The sequence below is a fragment of the Orcinus orca genome, chromosome 6 (assembly GCF_937001465.1).
Source record: "Orcinus orca chromosome 6, mOrcOrc1.1, whole genome shotgun sequence".
NCBI lineage: Eukaryota > Metazoa > Chordata > Mammalia > Artiodactyla > Delphinidae > Orcinus > Orcinus orca.
Window position 1 is genome coordinate 86,650,040 of NC_064564.1, and position 19,246 is coordinate 86,669,285.

The window sequence follows — 19,246 nt, forward strand, 5'->3', positions numbered from 1 at the left end:
TAACATTGCCTTTGCAGGTGCGTGTGTGAGTGTGTGTTATATTAGTCAGGGTTCTCTAGAGAAACAGAACCATTAGGAGGTAGGAGATTTTATATATATATACATATATATATATATGTATAAAGAAATTTATTATAAGTAATTGGCTCACATGATTATTGAGGTTGACAAGTTCCAAGATCTGCAGTTGGCAAGCTGGAGACCCAGGACAGCTGGGAGTGTAGTTCTAGCCTGAGTTCAAAGGCCTGGGAACCAGGAAAGCTGATGGTATAGTTTCAGTCGAATAACTGGCAGGCTCAAGACCCAGGAAGAGCCAGTGCTTTCAGTTCAAGTCCAAAGGCAAGAAAAAAAACAAAACACAAAAGCACTTATCCAGCTCAAAGTAATCAGGCAGAAGGAAATTCCCCCTTTGCTGGTAGGAGGAGCAGCTTTTTTGTTCTACATGTATTCAGACCTTCAACTGATTGGGTGGGGCCCACCCACATTAGGGAGGACAATCTGCTTTACTCAGTCTACCAATTCAAATGTTAATCTCATCTAGAAACCCCCTTACAGACATACCCAGAATAATTGTCTAAACATCTGGGCACCCCATGGCCCTGTCAAGTTGAGACATAAAATTAACCATCACAAGTCCACTCCTAGTCAACTTGGCACCCATACACATCTCCTTAAACCATACTTATCTCCAAATAAAGACAATAACAAGGTCATAATTCTGCCTAACATGATACAACTATCCTGTGTATAACCTGCCAGAAGAAGAGGTAAAGTCCTTGAGCAATGTTTACTTTTCTCCTTGATCTCCCATAGTTTAATACTATGATGTAAAATTAACAATACTTAGATATCACCATATAAAACCAATACATCTTGTGTTTCATGTTAAGAGAATAAGAGAGGGAAGAAAACAAAGATATTTACTTAATACACATACATAGACTCACACATACACAAACATGTTCATAAAAAAATACAGAGGAAGTACTCCTGACCACACTGTCCTCGTTTCTCTAACTGGTCACGTGGTCATAGCTGGTGTCCATTCTGTACTTCCCTCACCTTCAGCAACCATAGCCTCAGCTGGGTGTGGTTCTTTGCCTGGCGGAGTGAACCTAGTTCTGAAGGGCCTGGACCATTAGTAGTCCTGCCTGGATTGAGTTGTTATAGTTTTCCATTGACTCTAATCGCAGGTCCTGGCAATACTAAGAAAGCCCTAAGGAATCTCCTGTATTACAGACATACTCTTCGTTACCTTCCTTGTGGAGCAGCAGTCTGATTTACCCTTGGTAACCAGGACCAATCACCCCAGCCGGTACAGAAACTCCCTCTCTGCCTATTCATTCAGAGGCATAAGGAGCCCAAAGCGGCAGTCTTAACCTCCAATCCAATGGAATCACTGCTGTGTCTCCTAGCGGAAGCATTCCTCCCTTTGGAACTAACTAAGACCTTGAGGCCAGCAGAGCATCAGGTCACAAGAACAGGATGCACAACTTTTGCCAGTGGGTCACTAGGGGTACCACTGGTAATAGTGAGGGGTGCTACTCCCGTTTTCTGGGCCCGTGAATCCTGGCCGTGGGAGGAGAAGCTCCATATATTGGACTCTGATTCAGAGTATGTACAGCCTCCTAGAGACCCTTGCCCCAGTCCTGCAGGGTATTACCACCTATCTGTACTGCAACTGAGTCTGCAAAAGCCAAGTCCACCGTTCTGTCAAGCCAGCTGCCACAGGATGGTGGGGAATACGTGTCAGGTAGCACATATAAGTGTGGTTAATACTCAGAATTTGCCTCTGCAGTGAGGTTATGGCATCACAAGGCAGGAGGCTCCCTGGTCATGTCTGTGGTTTGGCCGGTCACCATGGAGCTGTCAGCAGAGCCGAGGGAGGTGGCTATTTCAGGTACCCCGGCTAATGCCCAGCTCAGAGAAGGGAGAGAATGAATGTTACTGAATTAAGTGAATTTCCCATTTGATATATTTTTAAATTAAAAATGGGATATTTCATGCCTTTTTAAAAAAAACCTGTCACTGCTCAACCCTAGTTTAACAGTAATCCATACAAGAAAACGCTACCATTTCACTAACCCTTAAGTAGTTGCAGCTAGTGTAGAGGGAGTGTAGGTTAGCAGGGAATACGCAGGACTAGAGGTTACGTGTCCCAGGTGCAACCCTGGCCCTGTCTCTTACATTCATGTGACCTTGCGCCAGTTGCTGTCCATCCCTAAGCTTCAGTGTCCCCATCCATGAAATAATGGAGTTGCTTGGTCCCATTCAAAGCTAAGCTTCCATGAGCTTATAACCTGGTCTTATCTCCGGGTTTGATTAAATGTCTTCTTTCTAGATAACCCAGAATCCTTGTTTAGGGGTGCTGGGCCCTAGGCCACACAGAGTGACAAGCCCCTCCAGCAATGTGCTCTCATCTTGCTATTCACAACCCCTGCTGTCCCCCACCCCCGACCCCGCCAGGAGGAGACGGTCCCTGAGGTGAGGCTGCTGGGGTTGATTAGAAGACAGCGTTGGTGGGAGAGCCTTGGGTTCTTCCTTCCCCTGCACCATCGCTTTCCATTAGCCTGGGTTTCCATAAAAACGAGTGACGTAGGGAAGAAACAATCAAGCTTCTAGCTTTAGTGCTATAAAGTTATTCTGTTCTAATTCTATCCTAGATCACCGTTGTCTAGACTTGCAAGAGCAGATAGTTTTAAAAAGTGAGAACTGAAGGAGGATGTAGCTACTTCTAGTCAATTCAGTAAACATGACTCAGTTACCTGCCATGCACCGACCCCTGTGCGGCCACCAGCAGGGGAGCCTAGCGGGGATTCTGCCCTTCAGGCCCTCCATCCGGTGGGGAGCGGGCATAATAAACCGTGTCCTAAGTGGGAGCACTCAGGGAGAGGGTTAATTCTTTTCGGTGGGAGGCTTCACAGAATAGGTGATACTGGGACTGGGTCCTGGATTTTTCAAAGTCAAGAATAAAAACAAAGAATTCTATGCTGAGTGAAGGTCACGAGCAAAGGCTCATGTACAGCAAGTAATTGGGGATGGGGAGTTTAGGCGTGGTTTCTGTGGAGGGCTCGCTGAGCCTGGAAGGGGGTTTGGGCTAGATATGGGGGCAGAGGGGTGCAAGGAAGACTAAAGAGTTTGGACTTTTCTCAGCAGGCCCAGGGAGTCCCGAAGGCAGAGAGTCAGTGGACTTGCTGACTAAGGACAGATGGACTGGAGGAGAGGCTGGGGAGATGGGTGAGAGGTGGAGGGGCTCCCATGGTAGTGACAGAGATCTTTCCTGAAGATAAGGAAGGGCCCCTGCCCCTCTCCACAACCCTTCTGCCATCTTGCAGAATCTTTGCTGTTTTCAGGGTGAAGCACAGACTCCCAGGAGCCCCCAGAGCCTGCTGCCTCTGGCCTTGGGGCTGTTGGAGTTGCCCTGAGCCCCTGGATGGGGGTGAGTTTAGATTAGGCTGTGGCTACAAATTGGGTAGGTGATGACAAGGGTCAGAGCCAGGCAACAGACCTGGGAGTGGGAAGGGGGCAGGTGGAGGAGCCCTCTCAGAGCCGGGAGTGGAGCCCCTAAGGACTGCTGGAGCCCCTAAGGACTGCTTGAGCCCCAGCTAGGAGCTCCATTTCACTTCTAAACTGGCAAATGGCCTCACCCCTAATATCAGGGTGTCTGGCCCTAGCAGCAGATTCCCAGGGCCTCTGTACCGTCACACAGCCAGCTGCCCTGAGCCCTTCTCACCGGTGATTAACAGGAAGGTATGCGTGTGAACACTGGAGGGCTGGAGAAGCCGGTGAGGTGCAGAGAGCTGACTGACTTGCTCAGCGTCACAGGACCAGGGCATGGAGACTCAGATTTCACACAGGCTCCAAAGTGTGGCACCTCCCCCTCTGGCAGGAGGAAGGTACAAGTGCACTTGAATTTCAGAGTAGGGTTGGGCAATCCGAGACCTGTGATCCTCGTAGCATTGTGGCTTCAAATGGACATTTTCAAAGCCCCCTTTCTCTCTAAGTTCAAGAAAAAGAGAAGAGAAATCAGAGCAAGGATAGGAGATAACGGAGACCAGCGGGGTTTTTGTCCCCATCTAACAATTAGCCCTTCACTGAGATGTCTCTGTTACCTGATTTGCAAGTCAGGATGGGAGTTTTGAAAAGATCTAGTGGGGCTCCATTCTTTCTGAGAGCACAAACATTCCAGCTCGAGTTTCACCTACCCTCAGCCCATGTTCTGAAATCACAGCACAGGGAGAGGTCAAAGGTATGCAGACCAGGAGGGGCCTCCGAGACTCTGGCCCGGAGGGGATGCAGAGACCGGCAGGTGTCCAGCCATCCAACTTACAGAGCAGAAACTGAGCCCAGAGAGGGGAAGGAACTTGCTGTGGTCACAGGCCCGAGCAGAGCCAGCCCGGGCCCACTGCCCTCTCTCTTATACCCTGTACTCCTCCTGTTTTCATTCTGGTTTAACAAGTACTTATACGGCACTTTTTATGTGCAGACGCTGTTCTAGGCACTTTGAAAATATTAATTCATTCAACCGTCATCCTAATCCTATGGTGCAGGCACTGTTATCCTGCCCATTTTACGGATGAGAAAACTGAGAGGTGAAGTAACTTGTCCAGGAAACTGAAATGAGGCAGTGGCAGAGCCATGACATGGCTCTAAAAGTTCACGTCTTAGTCACACCGCTATAAGGCTTCACTGGAGTCTTCAGGAAGATAGTTTGAGCCACGGATGTGCTCTGGTTTTGTAGTTGGGGAAGGTGGTGTATGAAAAATTATCCCCTTTTCTTCCTAGAAACAGTCTGAGATGCAGAGGTCCTTATTCAATCTTGGCTCTGCCCCCAACGTTGGCAAGTGCTTTTCCCTCTTTGGATCTCAGTTTCCCTATCTGCAAAATGGACACAGTGGGCCTAGATGCCCTCTGACACCCCCTCCAGCTCTAACTGTCTCTGATTTTATGAGCAGTTCCTGGCAACCTTATGACCTGAATTCAGCTAACAGGTAATGTTTCAGGAGGCTATGTTTTCAGTGATGCAGTTGTTAAGCCCCAGTGTCATGTGACACAGTAGAGTACACAGAGTTGGAAAGCTGCTTTGTTTGCAGCAGAGGATTCCAAACTTGGGCACAGTAAAAAAAAAAAAAAAAAAAAGTCCCCAAAACTTTCTCTCTCTTAGTCTGCGTCCTGGAAAAACTCAAGCTTATCATGAGATTGTTGCACTTGGACTCCCACGGGAGAGGAATGCTCCATGTGCTAAAAGTATCTGCTGTTGACTGATTCCCCAAGGGGATCTGCCCTTTCTCGTCTCTCTGGAGTTAAGTGCATGCTGCTCTGAAGCTGAGCCAGCTCCTCGGTTCAGATTGCCTTTGTACCAGGCAACAGGGAAAACGGTCAACGTACAGCGATGTTTGAGAATGACAAGTCACACTGTGACTTGGGCAGGGTACAGTGTGTGAGCTCTTATAGCATCAATAGATAGTTGACATTTACTGGGACAAAGCCCTGCATGGATTATCTTCTTTAGTCCTCTGAGAGGTTTGGTTATCAGCTCCATTTTAAAGATGGGGAAACTGAGGCTTAGAGGGATGAAGTAGCCTGCCCAGGAGCTGGGATTCCAGCCCAGAGAGTCAGACCCAGTAGCCTGTGCTGTTAACTACCACCTCCTGTGAGTGTGTGTGGGAGGACCTGGAAGGCAACTTGGAGAACAAAGCTGGGGAATTACCAGCAAATTACTTTTTTCTAATTCAGTTTCTCTTGGAGTTGTTATGTTATTTTCACCATAAATATAAATCTTAAAAAAAGAAAGAAACCACCAGCACAAAGAATTTCACTATAAATGTTACTTGTTAATGAGGCTTTGAGGAAAAGGAGTAATATTTTTTAGTGTCTCAGTAAAAGGGTCAAAATATTTACACAAGAGAAGATGGTAGAGATAACCCCAAACTTACAAAGAAATTGGGTTTTACAAGTTGATTTTGAAGTCTGCTATTGGGAGTCTGTGACACATTACAACTATAGAAACAACAATGGAAAACAACAGGCCCCTGCAAGGCCTGAAATAATAATAATAATAATTTTAAAACTACAGTTATTTCTCTGTTGAGGTCGTCTGACATGCCAGGTGCTAGGCTGTTTTATGGGCATCATCTCAAAACACCTCCACGAGGATCCTATGAAACTGATCCTCATAGGTTGGGGTTGAAATCACTTTAAGAAAAGGAAATGGACGCCCAGAATCACATAGCTGGTAGGTGATAGGCTGCATTCAGGTAGACCTGTCTCCCTCAGCCCAAAATGTGTCAAAATTTCTGAGACCAAGGGACCATGAACTGCAGGGAGAAATGATGGAGGAGAAAACCTAGGACTGTAGAATCTCAGAGTTAGAGGAACACTTAGACATGATCTGAGCCCCACCCCTATCCCTGGATATACAAACACGGCACAGATAAAGAATCCCTGATTTACAGAGTCCCTCCTACACACATGTCATTCACCCAGTGCTTTATGTATTTCATCAAATCCTCATACCAACCCTTTGAGGTAAGCAGTACTATCCCCACTTTAGTGATGAAAAATCAGTACAACAACAACAACAAAAACCCCTGAAACCCAGAGAAGGGAAGGGACTTGTTCAAGGTCACACAGCACCAGGACAAAAGCCACAGCACCAGGACAAAATCCTGGGTATTCCTGTCACACTGCATGGCTTCCCACCTGACTCTACAAAATCATAAAATCATAAAATCCTCCATATTCATGGCCCAAATGTTATCCTATAAACCAGAGGATGCTCTTGGCTGTGCAGGAAGCAGCCACGTTTGGTCCACAGGGCTGTGGTTCTCCCTTGTAGCACAAACCAGCAGATTCACAAGCCCAGGACAGAAGTAAACAGTTGAAATGGAAAGAAATAAATCTCTGCTCTAAAAATAGGCACACATCCTTAGAAACACTGCCGGCCGTGCACAGAGCCAAGGATGGGCCTGGTGGAGTGAGGGCGAGTGAGGCCAGGTGTCAGTGTGTCCCCACCCCACCATCTGTCTTCTGGCCCCGTGACCACCTCTCCACCCCACTGCCTTCCCCAAGACCGGCCTCCAGCCTCCCCAGAATGCCCTCCTCCCTGCCCTGCCATCGTCTCCTCCCCGCCTCTGCTGCTGGGGGACCTCTTGGATCTGGAGCCCTTCATTCTCAAGTCAGAATCCTCCCATTTCTCAAGGCCCAACCTCCCCACCCCTCCTTTGGGAAGCCTTCCTGACCCTCCCCCTCCAAGCCCCCAGCACAGCAGCTTTTTGACTTTGACATTTTTAATAGGAAATACGTTAAACATATAATAGAGTACAGAATACACCTATGTTTCCACTATCCAAACTTAACAAATGTAAAAATGTTGCCTTACTTGATTCAGATCACCCTTAAAAAGAAAAAAAAAATTACCATAGATAAAGTTTTAACCCTCTCTTCCCACCCGCCCCCCAGTTTCTTCCCCATCTCTCCCACTGCCACACTTTCTACCTGAGAGGCAGCAAACCAGCACCCACAACATCAGGTAGGTAATATAACGAAGGGAGGAAGATGGACCAATTTTGGTGAGGCACGTGGCCATCTTGGGTCATCTTTTACTTTTCCACTCTTGAAAGAGATGTGGACATAAGAAAGAAATTTTTCACTTACCACTTTACCTTCCAAGAAGAAAAGCAACAACAGAGCCAGTGATAAATGTTAACTGTTTCTTGGCCTCTGTGTCAGAGACAGGAGGGAGTGGTGGGGACTGAGGCAAATGGGAGAGTTTGTGTTTGACTAAAGGGCACTTGCTGTTCCACTCCACCAATTGTTGCCCAATATTGCCACGTCATCTAATTTTTCAAGAGAGGCTGGAGGGCTTCCCTGGTGGCACAGTGGTTGAGAATCCACCTGCCAACTCAGGGGTCTTGGGTTTGAACCCTGGCCCAGGAAGATCCCACATGCCGCAGAGCAACTAAGCCCGTGTGCCATAACTATTGAGCCTGCGCTCTAGAGCCTGCGAGCCACAACTACTGAGCCTCGTACCACAACTACTGAAGCCCGGCCTAGAGCCTGTATTCTGCAACAAGAGAAGCCACCGCAATGAGAAGCCCGCACACTGCAGCAAAGAGTAGCCCCCGCTCACCGCAACTAGAGGAAGCCCGTGCACAGCAACGAAGACCCAATGCAGCCAAAAATAAATAAATAAAATAATTTATTTTAAAAAATTAAAAAAAAGAGAAAGCCTGGAAATCTGAATTTTTATGTGCAAGTTTCCTATTTGAAAATGTTGGCAGCTCATTCAAATATACAGACAAAACCAAGTTTTGGCATTTGATTGGACTATAGGTCTCCCAGTTTCCAATTCTGACTCTGTTCACATGACAGATTTTTAGATAGATAGATAGATAGATAGATAGATAGATGAAAAGTACCTAGCCCAGTGCCTGGCACATAATAGGTGTTTAATAAATGTTTGTTGAACCTGAATATATGATTTGCCCATTAGAATCTAGGATTCTTGCAATTTAGAGCCACATTGTAGCACCACAGGTATAGGGCAGCCAGGTACAGTTGTGCAAGTTTTGCACTGCAAAACTCCAGCAACCACTGTTCACATAAACCAGAGAACATATAATGCCCTTGGAGTTGTGCCAGTGTACAACTTGCACAACCAGATGCAGCTGCCCTGACAGAGTCTCCCCATAATGCAGTGTCTGTTCAGTTGAATGAAAGTGAACAATTATGCCCTATGGTGATAAAACTGATTGTCATAATCTGTTTCTAATATAGAGTTCAAGGCTTTATTCTGAGGTTTCAAGCTAAAGGAGATCTTGACTATTTTACAGAAAGGGAATTCAAAGTCAGAGAGCACCAGTGCCCTGTTTGTGGCCTCAAAGCCCTGGGATGAGAACCCAGGCTGTCCGTTAGAATGCAGTTTAGCTGTAAGTAATAGAGATTCAAAATAACATGATGTAAGCAGTGGTTTATTCATCTCATAAAAGTCCAGAGGTGGGCAGTCTAGGGCAGGTAGGGAGCTTAGCTCCCCAAACATCCCAGAGTCCCAGGTTCCATTCAGCTCATGTCCTTGCCATCACTAAGGTGTAGCCCTCATCCTCATGATCCAAGGTGGTGGCCAGGATAGCTGCATTCCAGGCATTAGAATAGAAGAAAAGGGGTGGGGGTGGAGAAAAGGAGAAAAGCCATTTTTCAAGTACCTTTTAAGGAAAGTTACTGGAAGTTGCCACTGGACAGTTCTCATACCATGACCCAACCTAGCTGCAAGGGAGCCTGGGAAAAGTAGTCCTTAATCTAAGTGGCCATGTGCTCAGCTAAGGGTGGAGTGCTTTTATCACTGGAGAAGGGGAGATATGATATTGGTGACAATTTGAAGTCTGTAACTATGGGTTTGCCAGTCTGATGGCCTGATGTTCTGCTCTGCCAAAAGTTCTGAGGAGGAGTGAGAGGAGTTGCTAGGAATTTAAATCCAGATCCCCAAAGGAAACATTACAAAGGTCTTACTCTCTAGCTTGGCATTTTCCAAAATCTCCATCAGTAAACTCTGGTCCCATGGTGGGCACCCACACTCTAGCACCCTTCAAAATGCATCCCCTTCCCCAGACCTGCTTGGGGCAGCAGCTGGGTGCCCAGCAGACAGCTCAGGGCAGCAGGTGTGATGCTGACTTGAAGGGTGTCCAAGAAATACCATCTTTTCCCTGCTGGAGCATCAGTGCTGTGTGATTCTGGACAATTCAGAACACATTAGCGCTCACTGCTCGGTGCCGGAGACTCAGAGATGACTAGGATACGTCCCAGCTGGCCTTTGAGGGGCATTCAGTCTCCCTGGAGAGAGGGATACCGCATAAATGTGCTCCAAGACAAATTAGAAGGAATATTATATAAGAATTGGCAAGATGCCTCAGGGTGTTTGGAAAGAGAATCACCAGATCAGTGCCGGGAGCACAGCAAAGGCTGGACAGGGTGCCCAAGGGAAGGGCTTTGAAGGGTGTATGCAGGGAGGGGAGGAGGGATGGAATTCCAGGCAGAGAGCACAGCCTGAGCAATGCCCTGGCAGGGTGAGGGTGTGGGGCACAGCTGCGGAACGCGGAGCAGCCTGGAGTGGCTGGAACATGGAATACTTAAAGATGAGAAGATCGGGAGGCTGGAGTAGGTTGAGGTCAAATCACGAAAAGCTCTCCATGTCTGGCTGATGAATTTAGTCATGATTCTGTGGGTTAGTAGAGGTGCTGAGCATTTGTGAGTGTGTTGGGGAGTGACCTTGTCAGATGCGCCAGTTGGTGCGGTCCATCTGGCTGATAGAAGGGGAAGGGAGTGCAGATGGAGAGGCCAGTGGCAGGGAGGCCAGCCTGAGGCTACTCTGATGGTCCCAGCAAGAGACAGCACAGCTTGAACTAGGCCGGTTCCCCTCGGATGGAGACGTTTCCAAACCCTGCAGCCTCAGACTCCTTCCCCTGGCGAGCCACACCCCCTCATCCTGCCAAGCCTCTGTCTCCACGGTGCTATCCCCCGGTAAAATCCCTCTCCTCTCTTCTCTTACCCCGGCTGTCCTGCCTAGTGCCCTGGGACTCACTCAGCTCAGGAGCCACCGCCTCCAGGAAGCCTGGGTAGAGTAAGCTGCTCACACTTGGGCGTGCCTCCCTCTCTTGGGCCCCTGTGGAGCGCAATCACTCATTCTTTGTCTCAGGGTGCCCCGCACAGCAGGGAACGTGGAACATTTTCCTTGTACATGAGGCAGAAAAGGAGGATTAGGAGAACGCCGGGAAGGGAAGGTTTGGCCTCACCTTGTGCCATGAACAGCAGAGAGACACAAAGTGTGCTGTCGTGAGCGATAGGTTCCACCACAAACAACTACTGGGCTTGGGCTATGAGGGTGCCTTTGGATGTCAGCACGAATGCCCTGTAAAGCTGTCCGGGGGATGTGCTAGCTCCTGGGCTTCACCAGTCCTGCAGCGGGGTCATGGTGGCTGAGGCAAAGGCCTGGCTCTTTCTGGAGAGAACAGGAAGAGAGGAGGAGGTCCAGAGTGCTTTGGGTGGGTGGATGGGTGGGGAATGTATGGAGAAAGGGGGCTTATTAGAGGTCTGGACCCGCTTGTCCCGTCTGTGACCGAAGCACGAGTGCTGTGCTCTCAGGCTAGGTTCTGCCATATGTGACAAGAAAGCTCTGCTGAAGCCCCACTGAGTGACCTCTAGTGGGATCTGGAAGCTGCTGGTGAACGGGGCAGAGGCCGGGCGCTCTGTCTCCTGACGAGCCCCGAGGCACTGGAGGGCCACGCTTTACACAAGGGGAATCAGACCTGAAAGATAATTGGAAAATAAAAGTCCTCAAGGCCACTTGAGAAAAACCATTTGGGTGAAATACCTTGTAAAAGGTAACTGGATGGCTGACTGGCCTGTTCAATGTTCGGACTGCTGCTGTGGTGGACGGGGGAAAGGGTGGGCATCTGGGGCAGGCTGAGGTCGTTTGAAGCAGGAGGGAGAAAGAATTCTCAGTGGGAATTCTGAGAAATCTACCTCCTGGGCTTCACTCTTACCCAGGACAGTAACTCCATGCCTCCGTGCCTCAGTTTCTCCACCTGTAAACGGAGACCAGTGTGATAAAGAGGTGCACTCCGGAGAGGGAGCCTGGTTCTCACACGGGGCCACATCTGGTTTCCAGGATCCGTTCTTAGAGGAAGGCAGCCGGGTGGGATGGAAAGCTTTCTGGGGCTTGGAACTCAGGAGCCCGGGCTCTCGGTCCACGTGTGACCTCAGGCAAGGCCCTTGCCCTCCCCGACCCTCGCTGCCAATACCCGATAAAGAGCGCGGTCCACCCTCTTCCAGGGGGCTGTGTATGGTTCAGTCACAGAACAGAAACCCAGGACTCCTGGAGCCCAGCCCAAGGAGGGGGACACATTGTACATTCCCTTGTTCTTAGACGTAGTTGATTTATGGGGGAAAAGTGATAAAATTCCTTGTTTTTTGTCACTGTGAAGAACCAGGTTAAAGGACGTTGTATATATGCTAAGCCACTAGTCTGAAGACAGTCATACTGATCCTTGAGAAGCTAATTATGTGCAGTGTCACCTATATATCAGCTCAGGCTTCCTGGCTGTGTGGCTAACAAGCTGTGTGACTTTGGGCAGTGACTTCAGTTTCCCTTGCCTCAGTTTCCCCAACTGAAAATGAAAGAATTGGCCCAGAGGCTGTCTCGGGGCTTTGCAGCTCTGAGCTGCCAGGAGTCTATGATCCTTTTAATACATTGTATGTGTATGTGTATGTGTGTGTATGTGTTGCTTGTGTGTGTACTTCTAACCCAGCCCGCAGTAGTTCTAGCCAGGATGGAGTCTCTCATAGCGCCAGCTATCTATAATTAGATAATTATAGTGATAATTGTGCAGATGCTTAATATTTGGCCTTTACTTCACCTGTTTGCAGGGTGTTAGAGCTCCTAACAACGCAGTTGAGGATTTGTCAGTTTTCATTGTCCTGTGGGCAGCTGGACTCCAGAGCTTGGGTGAGAAAATTAGACTAAGATGTTAACCTGTCAGGCTGCACATCCAAGTTTTAATTTTACAACATTAAAAGGAAGTCACCATTTAAAAAACCACAAGTAGGGAACTACAGGAAGAGATTGCCTAGTTTTTCCCTCTGTGATTATTTCCAAGAACATATTAAACTTTTGATTCGTTTTTAATTTTTTTTTTAAACCTCTAAATTAAAAACCCATGTATACAACCTCTTTCTTCCTCTGGCCCAGAGCCTGAAAGGAGCAAGACATTCAGTGATCATGTGTGGAATAAATGAATGAGTATCTTGACTTTCTCTACCTGGAATTTTAGTCTGATAGGAACCTCCAATCAGAGATGGCAAAGTGGCAGCCCATGGGCTGAGACTGGCCTGCATCTGTGTTTTATTTGGTCTGAACATTGTTCTTAAAATATTTGGATCATGTGTCAATGTTTAAAAATCAAGAGCTTTCACATAAAGTTGAGCAGATCTAAGAACACCACCCACATTCTTACACGGCAGTAATTAGCTCCAATGTGCCACAGTCCTCCCCACTCCCAAGCGCATAACAGCTATAATTTTATATTTAGGCTAAGATCAGAGAGTGTCTAGAAATTCTTCCTCCTTAAAACTAACACTAACTTTCCTGTCAGGCTATAATAAGGAGATCGCCCAGGCATTAGTCACTGCCCTCCTCACACAAGTAAATTTCCAATTGTAAGTAAGGACCAAGTCATATATATTGTACCAAAGCTGTCTCCTAAAGCAAATCTCACCCGTAACCCACCGGTCTTTGGAGTGAAGATGTCCATGTGATGTGTGTGTGTAAATACAGATTCCCCTCATGCAGAAGCGATATCTGCCTTGGAGGAGCAGACTGATGCTTTGAACTAAATATAAAGAAAGCACGTGCCCAGCAAATTTACCCTGTGCAGACATTAAGATTAGGAGAATGAGACTTAAGTGCCTTAAAGTTTAGATCGTTCCAATTACCAGCGGGCATCATGGACGTATACGACCTTTACAGGAATGTAGAGGCTAGTTATCGACTATTCTTTGCTATTCAGTAAAGTGGACCCCACTTTAGGATCTTGATTAACCTTAAAAACTAAAACAATACATTGTTTTCCACACGTGCTATAATTGAGACTTTTCTCTCATTTTACTCTGCTTCCCCCATTTACCTTCTGTCTCCTCAGTTATTCCAAATTAGAGAGCCCTTGGTGGGGTCCTGGTCTTAGCACACTGCCTGGACACATAATAGTCACTCCATGGATGTTTGTTGCACGAATAAGAAATGAAGGAATGAAAGATACATTTCTACACATACATGTTCAACAAATACTGTCCTGGTCGAAGGTGACACCAAAATGGTTGTGGGAACTCTTTCCTCACCAACTGGGTAGGCTGGGTCTGAGAGTCAGTTTCAGGTTCTAATAGTCATCCAAGGCAGCATTTTCTTATACATTTAACTGCTCCATGATGAATTTACATAATATGGCACCTTGCTCTGTAAAACAAGACACCATATTAAATCTGGCCAGCTCTAGCCTGCCCAATCTCAGCAGCATTTTTGGCCACTGACACACGAAGAGCCTGTGTTCTCAGCATTCCATGGGCATTTAATTTATTGCATTGGCCATTTTTGTAATTTTCCCCTCACTAACATAGTCCATTTTTAAAAAATTTATTTATTTTTAATTTATTTATTTTTGGCTGCGTTGGGTCTTCATTGCTGCTCGCGGGCATTCTCTAGTTGCGGTGAGCAGGGGCCGCTCTTCATTGTGGTGCGCGGGCTTCTCATTGCGGTGGCCTCTCTTGTTGAAGAGCACGGGCTCTAGGCGCACGGGCCTCAGCAGTTGCAGCATGTGGGCTCAGTAGTTGTGGCTCACAGGCTCAGTAGTTGTAGCACATGGGCTCAGTTGCTCCGCGGCATGTGGGATCCTCCTGGACCAGGGCTTGAACCCGTGTCCCCTGCATTGGCAGGCAGACTCCCAACCACTGCGCCACCAGGGAAGCCCCATAGTCCATTTTTAATAACGCCTTTTTTGAGATGTAAAATTCATAAAAGTCACCCATTTAAAGTATATAATTCAGTGTTTCTTAGTATATTCACAGAGTTATACGACAATCACCATAGTCAATTTTAGAACATTTTCATCACCTCAAAAAGAAACCTATTCCCATTAGCTGTCACTCCGCATTTCTCACCTTCCTCCTCAGCTCTAGGCAACCATTAATCTACCTTCTGTCTCTACAGATGTGACTGTTCTCTGGACATATCATATAAATGGAATCAGACACTATGTAGTCCTTTGTGACTGGCTTCTTTCACTTAGCATGATGTTTTCAAGGTTTCATCTGTGACGTAGCACGCACCAGTACTTCATTTCTTTTTGTTGCCAAATAGTATTCTGTTGTATGGATATACCACACTTTATTTATCCATTTGTCACTTGATAGACATTTGAGTTGTTTCCACGTTTGGGCTATTATGACTATGAACGTTCATGTATAAGTTTTTGTGTCAACATATTCTTTTATTTCTCTTGGGTATATACCTAGGAGTGGAATTGCTGTCTCATATGATAACTCTTTTAATCTTTTGAGAAACTGCCAGACTGTTTTCCAAAGGGGCTGTACCATTTTACATTCCCATCAGCAGCATATGAGTGTTTCAATGTCTCCACATTCTCACCAACACTTGCTTTTACTCGTCTTTTTTATTATAGCCATCCTAATGGGTGTGAAGTAGTATCTCACCCTGGGTTTAATTTGTGTTTCCTTGATGGTTAATGATGTTGAGCAGCTTTTCATGTGCTTACTGGCCATTTTTATATCTTCTTTGGAGAAATGTCTATTCAGATCCATTGCCCATTTTTATATTCTGTTGTTTGTCTTATATATTTTGAGTTTAGGAGATCTTTAAGTATTCTGCATACTCGATCCTTCTCAGATATATGATTTGCAAAAACTTTCTCCCAAACTGTGGGTTGTCTTTTTACTTCACAGTTTCCTTTGAAGCACAAACATTTTCAAGTTTGATGAAGTCCAATTTATTTATTTTTTTCTTTTGTTGCTTATTGTTTTAGTATCATATCTAAGAAACCATTGCTTAATCCAGGTCACAGAGATTTATGCCTATGTTTTCTTCCAAAAGTTTTATAGTTTTAGCTCTTACATTTAGGTCTTTGATTTATTTTGAGTTAATTCTTGTATATCATGTGAGTTCATATGCTGTTTTTGAAAACAAGTTAAAATGATAAATAATCATGAGTTTAAAAAATATACAACTGTCTGGTTTTAATTGAAAATCACGTTATAGTTCACTAGACGCACCATTTGATAGAATGAAAATAAACTCCTAATGAGGCTGATACTCTCAGTATTTCCTTTAAAAATCCAATAAGCTAAGAATTGTTAGAAAAGGCCTTACACGTTTTTGTTTTTTAAAAGTCAACTGCTTTCAATAAAGATAAATGAAACTATATTTTAACATGACATCTAAGTAATATTTTTAAAATACATTAAAAACATCTTCACTCCCCTATTAGAATGATATGGGCTTCAGTTTTAACACTGAAATGGTTCTCAATCGGGCGATTTTGCATCCCTACCAGGGATATCTGGCGATATTTGGAGACATTTTGGCTGTCACAGCTTAGGAGGGGGGTGGTGCTACCAGCATCCATTAGACAGAGGACAGAGATGCTGCTAGCCAGCCACGAATGCACAGAACAAGCCACATGACAAGGAATCATCCAGCCCCAAATACCTCTTGTGCTGACATTGAAAACCCTACTTTCCCCGCCCCCAGTTTTATTGAGATATCATTGGCATACAGCATGGTAGACATTTAAGGTGTACAGCATAAAGACTTGACTTACATACATCATGAAATGATTACTAGTTTAGTGACCATCCATTATCTCATGTATATACAAAAAAAGAAAAAAATGTGAAAAACCCTACTTTGAATCAGTGGCCTCTATCAGATCTATTCAAAACGAGATGTGAGTTTGCAAACCCTTTTCCCCTCAGTTACAGCATCATGGGTTTCTCCCATCACAATACTGAGCCCTTTGGAAGTCAGAATGTGCCCCAGCACCTCACTGCCATCAAAATCCTTTATGGTGACAAAAATCTCTCAGGTCTTCCCTGTGGGGATCATTGGGAAAACACTTGCTGTCCATGCTTAATTCATTTTATATTTGTATGTGTTCCTTTTTTGAATTTTAAGATATATTGGGATAACACATCCCCTGTCCAACATACATATTTGGGTAACCAACCTCCTGGTATAAGGTATTTTACCTGATTTTAGAACAGCAGCAATAGTCAATAATAATTTATGTGCTCACTGTATCAGACACTGTGCTAAGCACCCTTCTGCACTATCTAATTTACTTTTCTCAACAATTCTGAGAGAGTGACTGTTATTATTCACATTTTATAGCCAGAGAAACGGAGAAACGGTGAGGTTTGCCCAAGATCATGTTGCTGGAGACATCATTACTCCAAGTCAGGGCTTAAGCCTGGTGTGGGGTAACTGTGACATGCTGGCGTGTCACAAAGAATTTGATTACTTATTATGGGTAATCACAGATGGACATTTGCCGACATTTAGGCTGTGCCCTCACTCAACTGGGCTACGGTAGATGTACTTTCACTGAATGGACACACACTAGTAGCCACAGGAAATCCTGTCTCACCTGGGACATACCTGTGGAAATGTGGCTCATCTGTGGACCATCAGCCACCCTTCATATCACGGTGGACAGTGTCTGAGGACTGCTGCTTAAGGAAAACTAGGGCATCTGTGGCACCACGTATGTTATTGACACTCATCCACAAATCAGTCACGGCTTGATTTTCTACCTATTGGCCGTCCTCTCATAATGTGCTCCAACTCGCAAATGTCCCTCCTGACTTGTGCCCTAAATGCATTTGCACATACACCAGCCCCCCTCTGCGAGCCCCTGTGTGTACCGATCAGTGTGCGAGGCCCTGCTCACCTCAGCTCTCCCGGAGTTGGGCTCACACTCCAGTCTCCTGATCTTGCACCCACCACTCTTAGTGGAACAGCACAGTGGTAAACTATCTTGTAAAAAGAACAAAAAACAAAACAAAAATCATACTGCAGTCAAACAGTAGCATTTCCCTCCCAAGCTTTGTCCTTCTATGTCCCAGGCACAGAGCTCTCTTCATATAGCTAATAGTATTCCCCTCTCAGAGGGGGCTTTTAGGAAAGGATTTGAAGTGTGAGTGAGTGAGTGAAGATATGCATTTTGCTGGTACAAAGATTGGAGACGGAACGGCTCTCCAATTTAGCCATTTTGGGGATGCAGCAAGAAGTGAGGTGAGATTCTGCTCACATCAGCCTTCCCCATATCCTCCTGACCTCCCCGAATGAAAGGGAGTGGGGAGAGAGCAATGATCTAACTAGAAGATTGCCCTCTTCCCCCAAATCTGAAGAAGGACCCTGGTTTGGTTCTAGATTGGGGCAAGTCTTTCTTTGCTCTTGGCCTCAGTTTCCTCTTGAAGGGAGCATGTGTACACTGGATGATCTCTAAGCATCCTGGCAACCGTAAACTTCTTTGAATCTCTACAATACTGAGTTAAAGTGAAGTCCATGTGCTTCAAATCCACCCTGATTAGGAATCTGCTTTAGTAGTGAGCCCACACCTAGAAGCCTGTCCATGTTTGAAGAAGAGAACACAGTGATTGGTTGATGCTATCTTTCTTGAGAGACCCATCTCCACGGGCAACGTTCAAAATATTTAACAGCCAGCATGCATGAGCACGACAGTCAGGAGGGTAGAAAGCAGCTGGTAGGGCCAACCAGGGCTGCAGCCTGAGAGCATGCCTGGCCCTTCCTGCAGTCCTGCCCAGCTTTCTCTGCTTGTTTTTTGGGTCTGCCTCTTCCTGCCTGATTCTGCATCCAGGGCCCTAACTCAAACCCCCTGGGCTGCTTCTCTCCCCAACCACTTTCTGCACAACGGCTGTAAATACCCTCACGCAGCCAAACGCCAACTTAATCCTATTTCTCCCTCAGCAGATGCTCTTGGAGCCCTCCGCTGTGCTCAGCCCCTGGTCAGCTGACCCCTCACCCCCTTGCCTTTAAAACAATGTTAGAGGCTGGGAAACAGGTATGATTAAGAGACCCGAGTCCTAGCCTAGCTCTGCCCCTGTCTGCCAGTGACCTTGGGCAAGCCTCTGCCCCTCCCATGTTGTTAGTTTCCTTACATGTAAATGAGCGACTTAGATTGAGCTCCCCGTTTTTCAGTGATGAGTTTCTGGAGGAATGCAAGTCTTCAGCAGCTGACTGCTCTCTCTCTTTCTCTCTCTCTGTGCACCTGCCCCGCAACTGCCACTGTAGAATGCACTGCTGCCTGCGGGCCTGAGGCAGAAGGATCAGACCACCAAGGCGCCCACGGGCCCCTTTAAAAGGGAGGAGCTCTTGGATCACTTGGAAAAGCAAGCAAAGGAGTTTAAGGACCGAGAAGATCTGGTCCCCTACACAGGGGAGAAGCGAGGTACTGAACAATGTTGCACTTTTGAGTACGTCATTCCCCATGATCATTGAGTGGCAGCTGTATGCCAGGCCCTGTGTTGGGCCAGATGTGACTGGACCTCCTTGCCCTCATCCCTGCCTGGCCCAAAGTCACAAACCCGACTCCAAAAGCATCAGCGCATGGGGTAGATTTAGTGAAGTTTTGGGGTAAACCAGACCCGTAACACTCCCGTAAGTCCC

At 46.3% G+C, this 19,246-nt stretch overlaps 1 protein-coding gene across 4 annotated transcripts in view; it reads left to right on the forward strand.

Moving 5' to 3' along the window:
• Positions 1-19,246, forward strand: part of TMOD1 (tropomodulin 1) — an 88,202-nt gene that overhangs the window by 21,702 nt on the left and 47,254 nt on the right. For all 4 annotated transcript variants that reach the window (XM_049711150.1, XM_049711151.1, XM_049711149.1 and 1 more), the window contains exon 3: positions 18,872-19,028. In XM_049711150.1, coding sequence (XP_049567107.1) covers positions 18,872-19,028 — 157 coding nt within the window. The remainder of the gene's footprint in view (positions 1-18,871; positions 19,029-19,246) is intronic.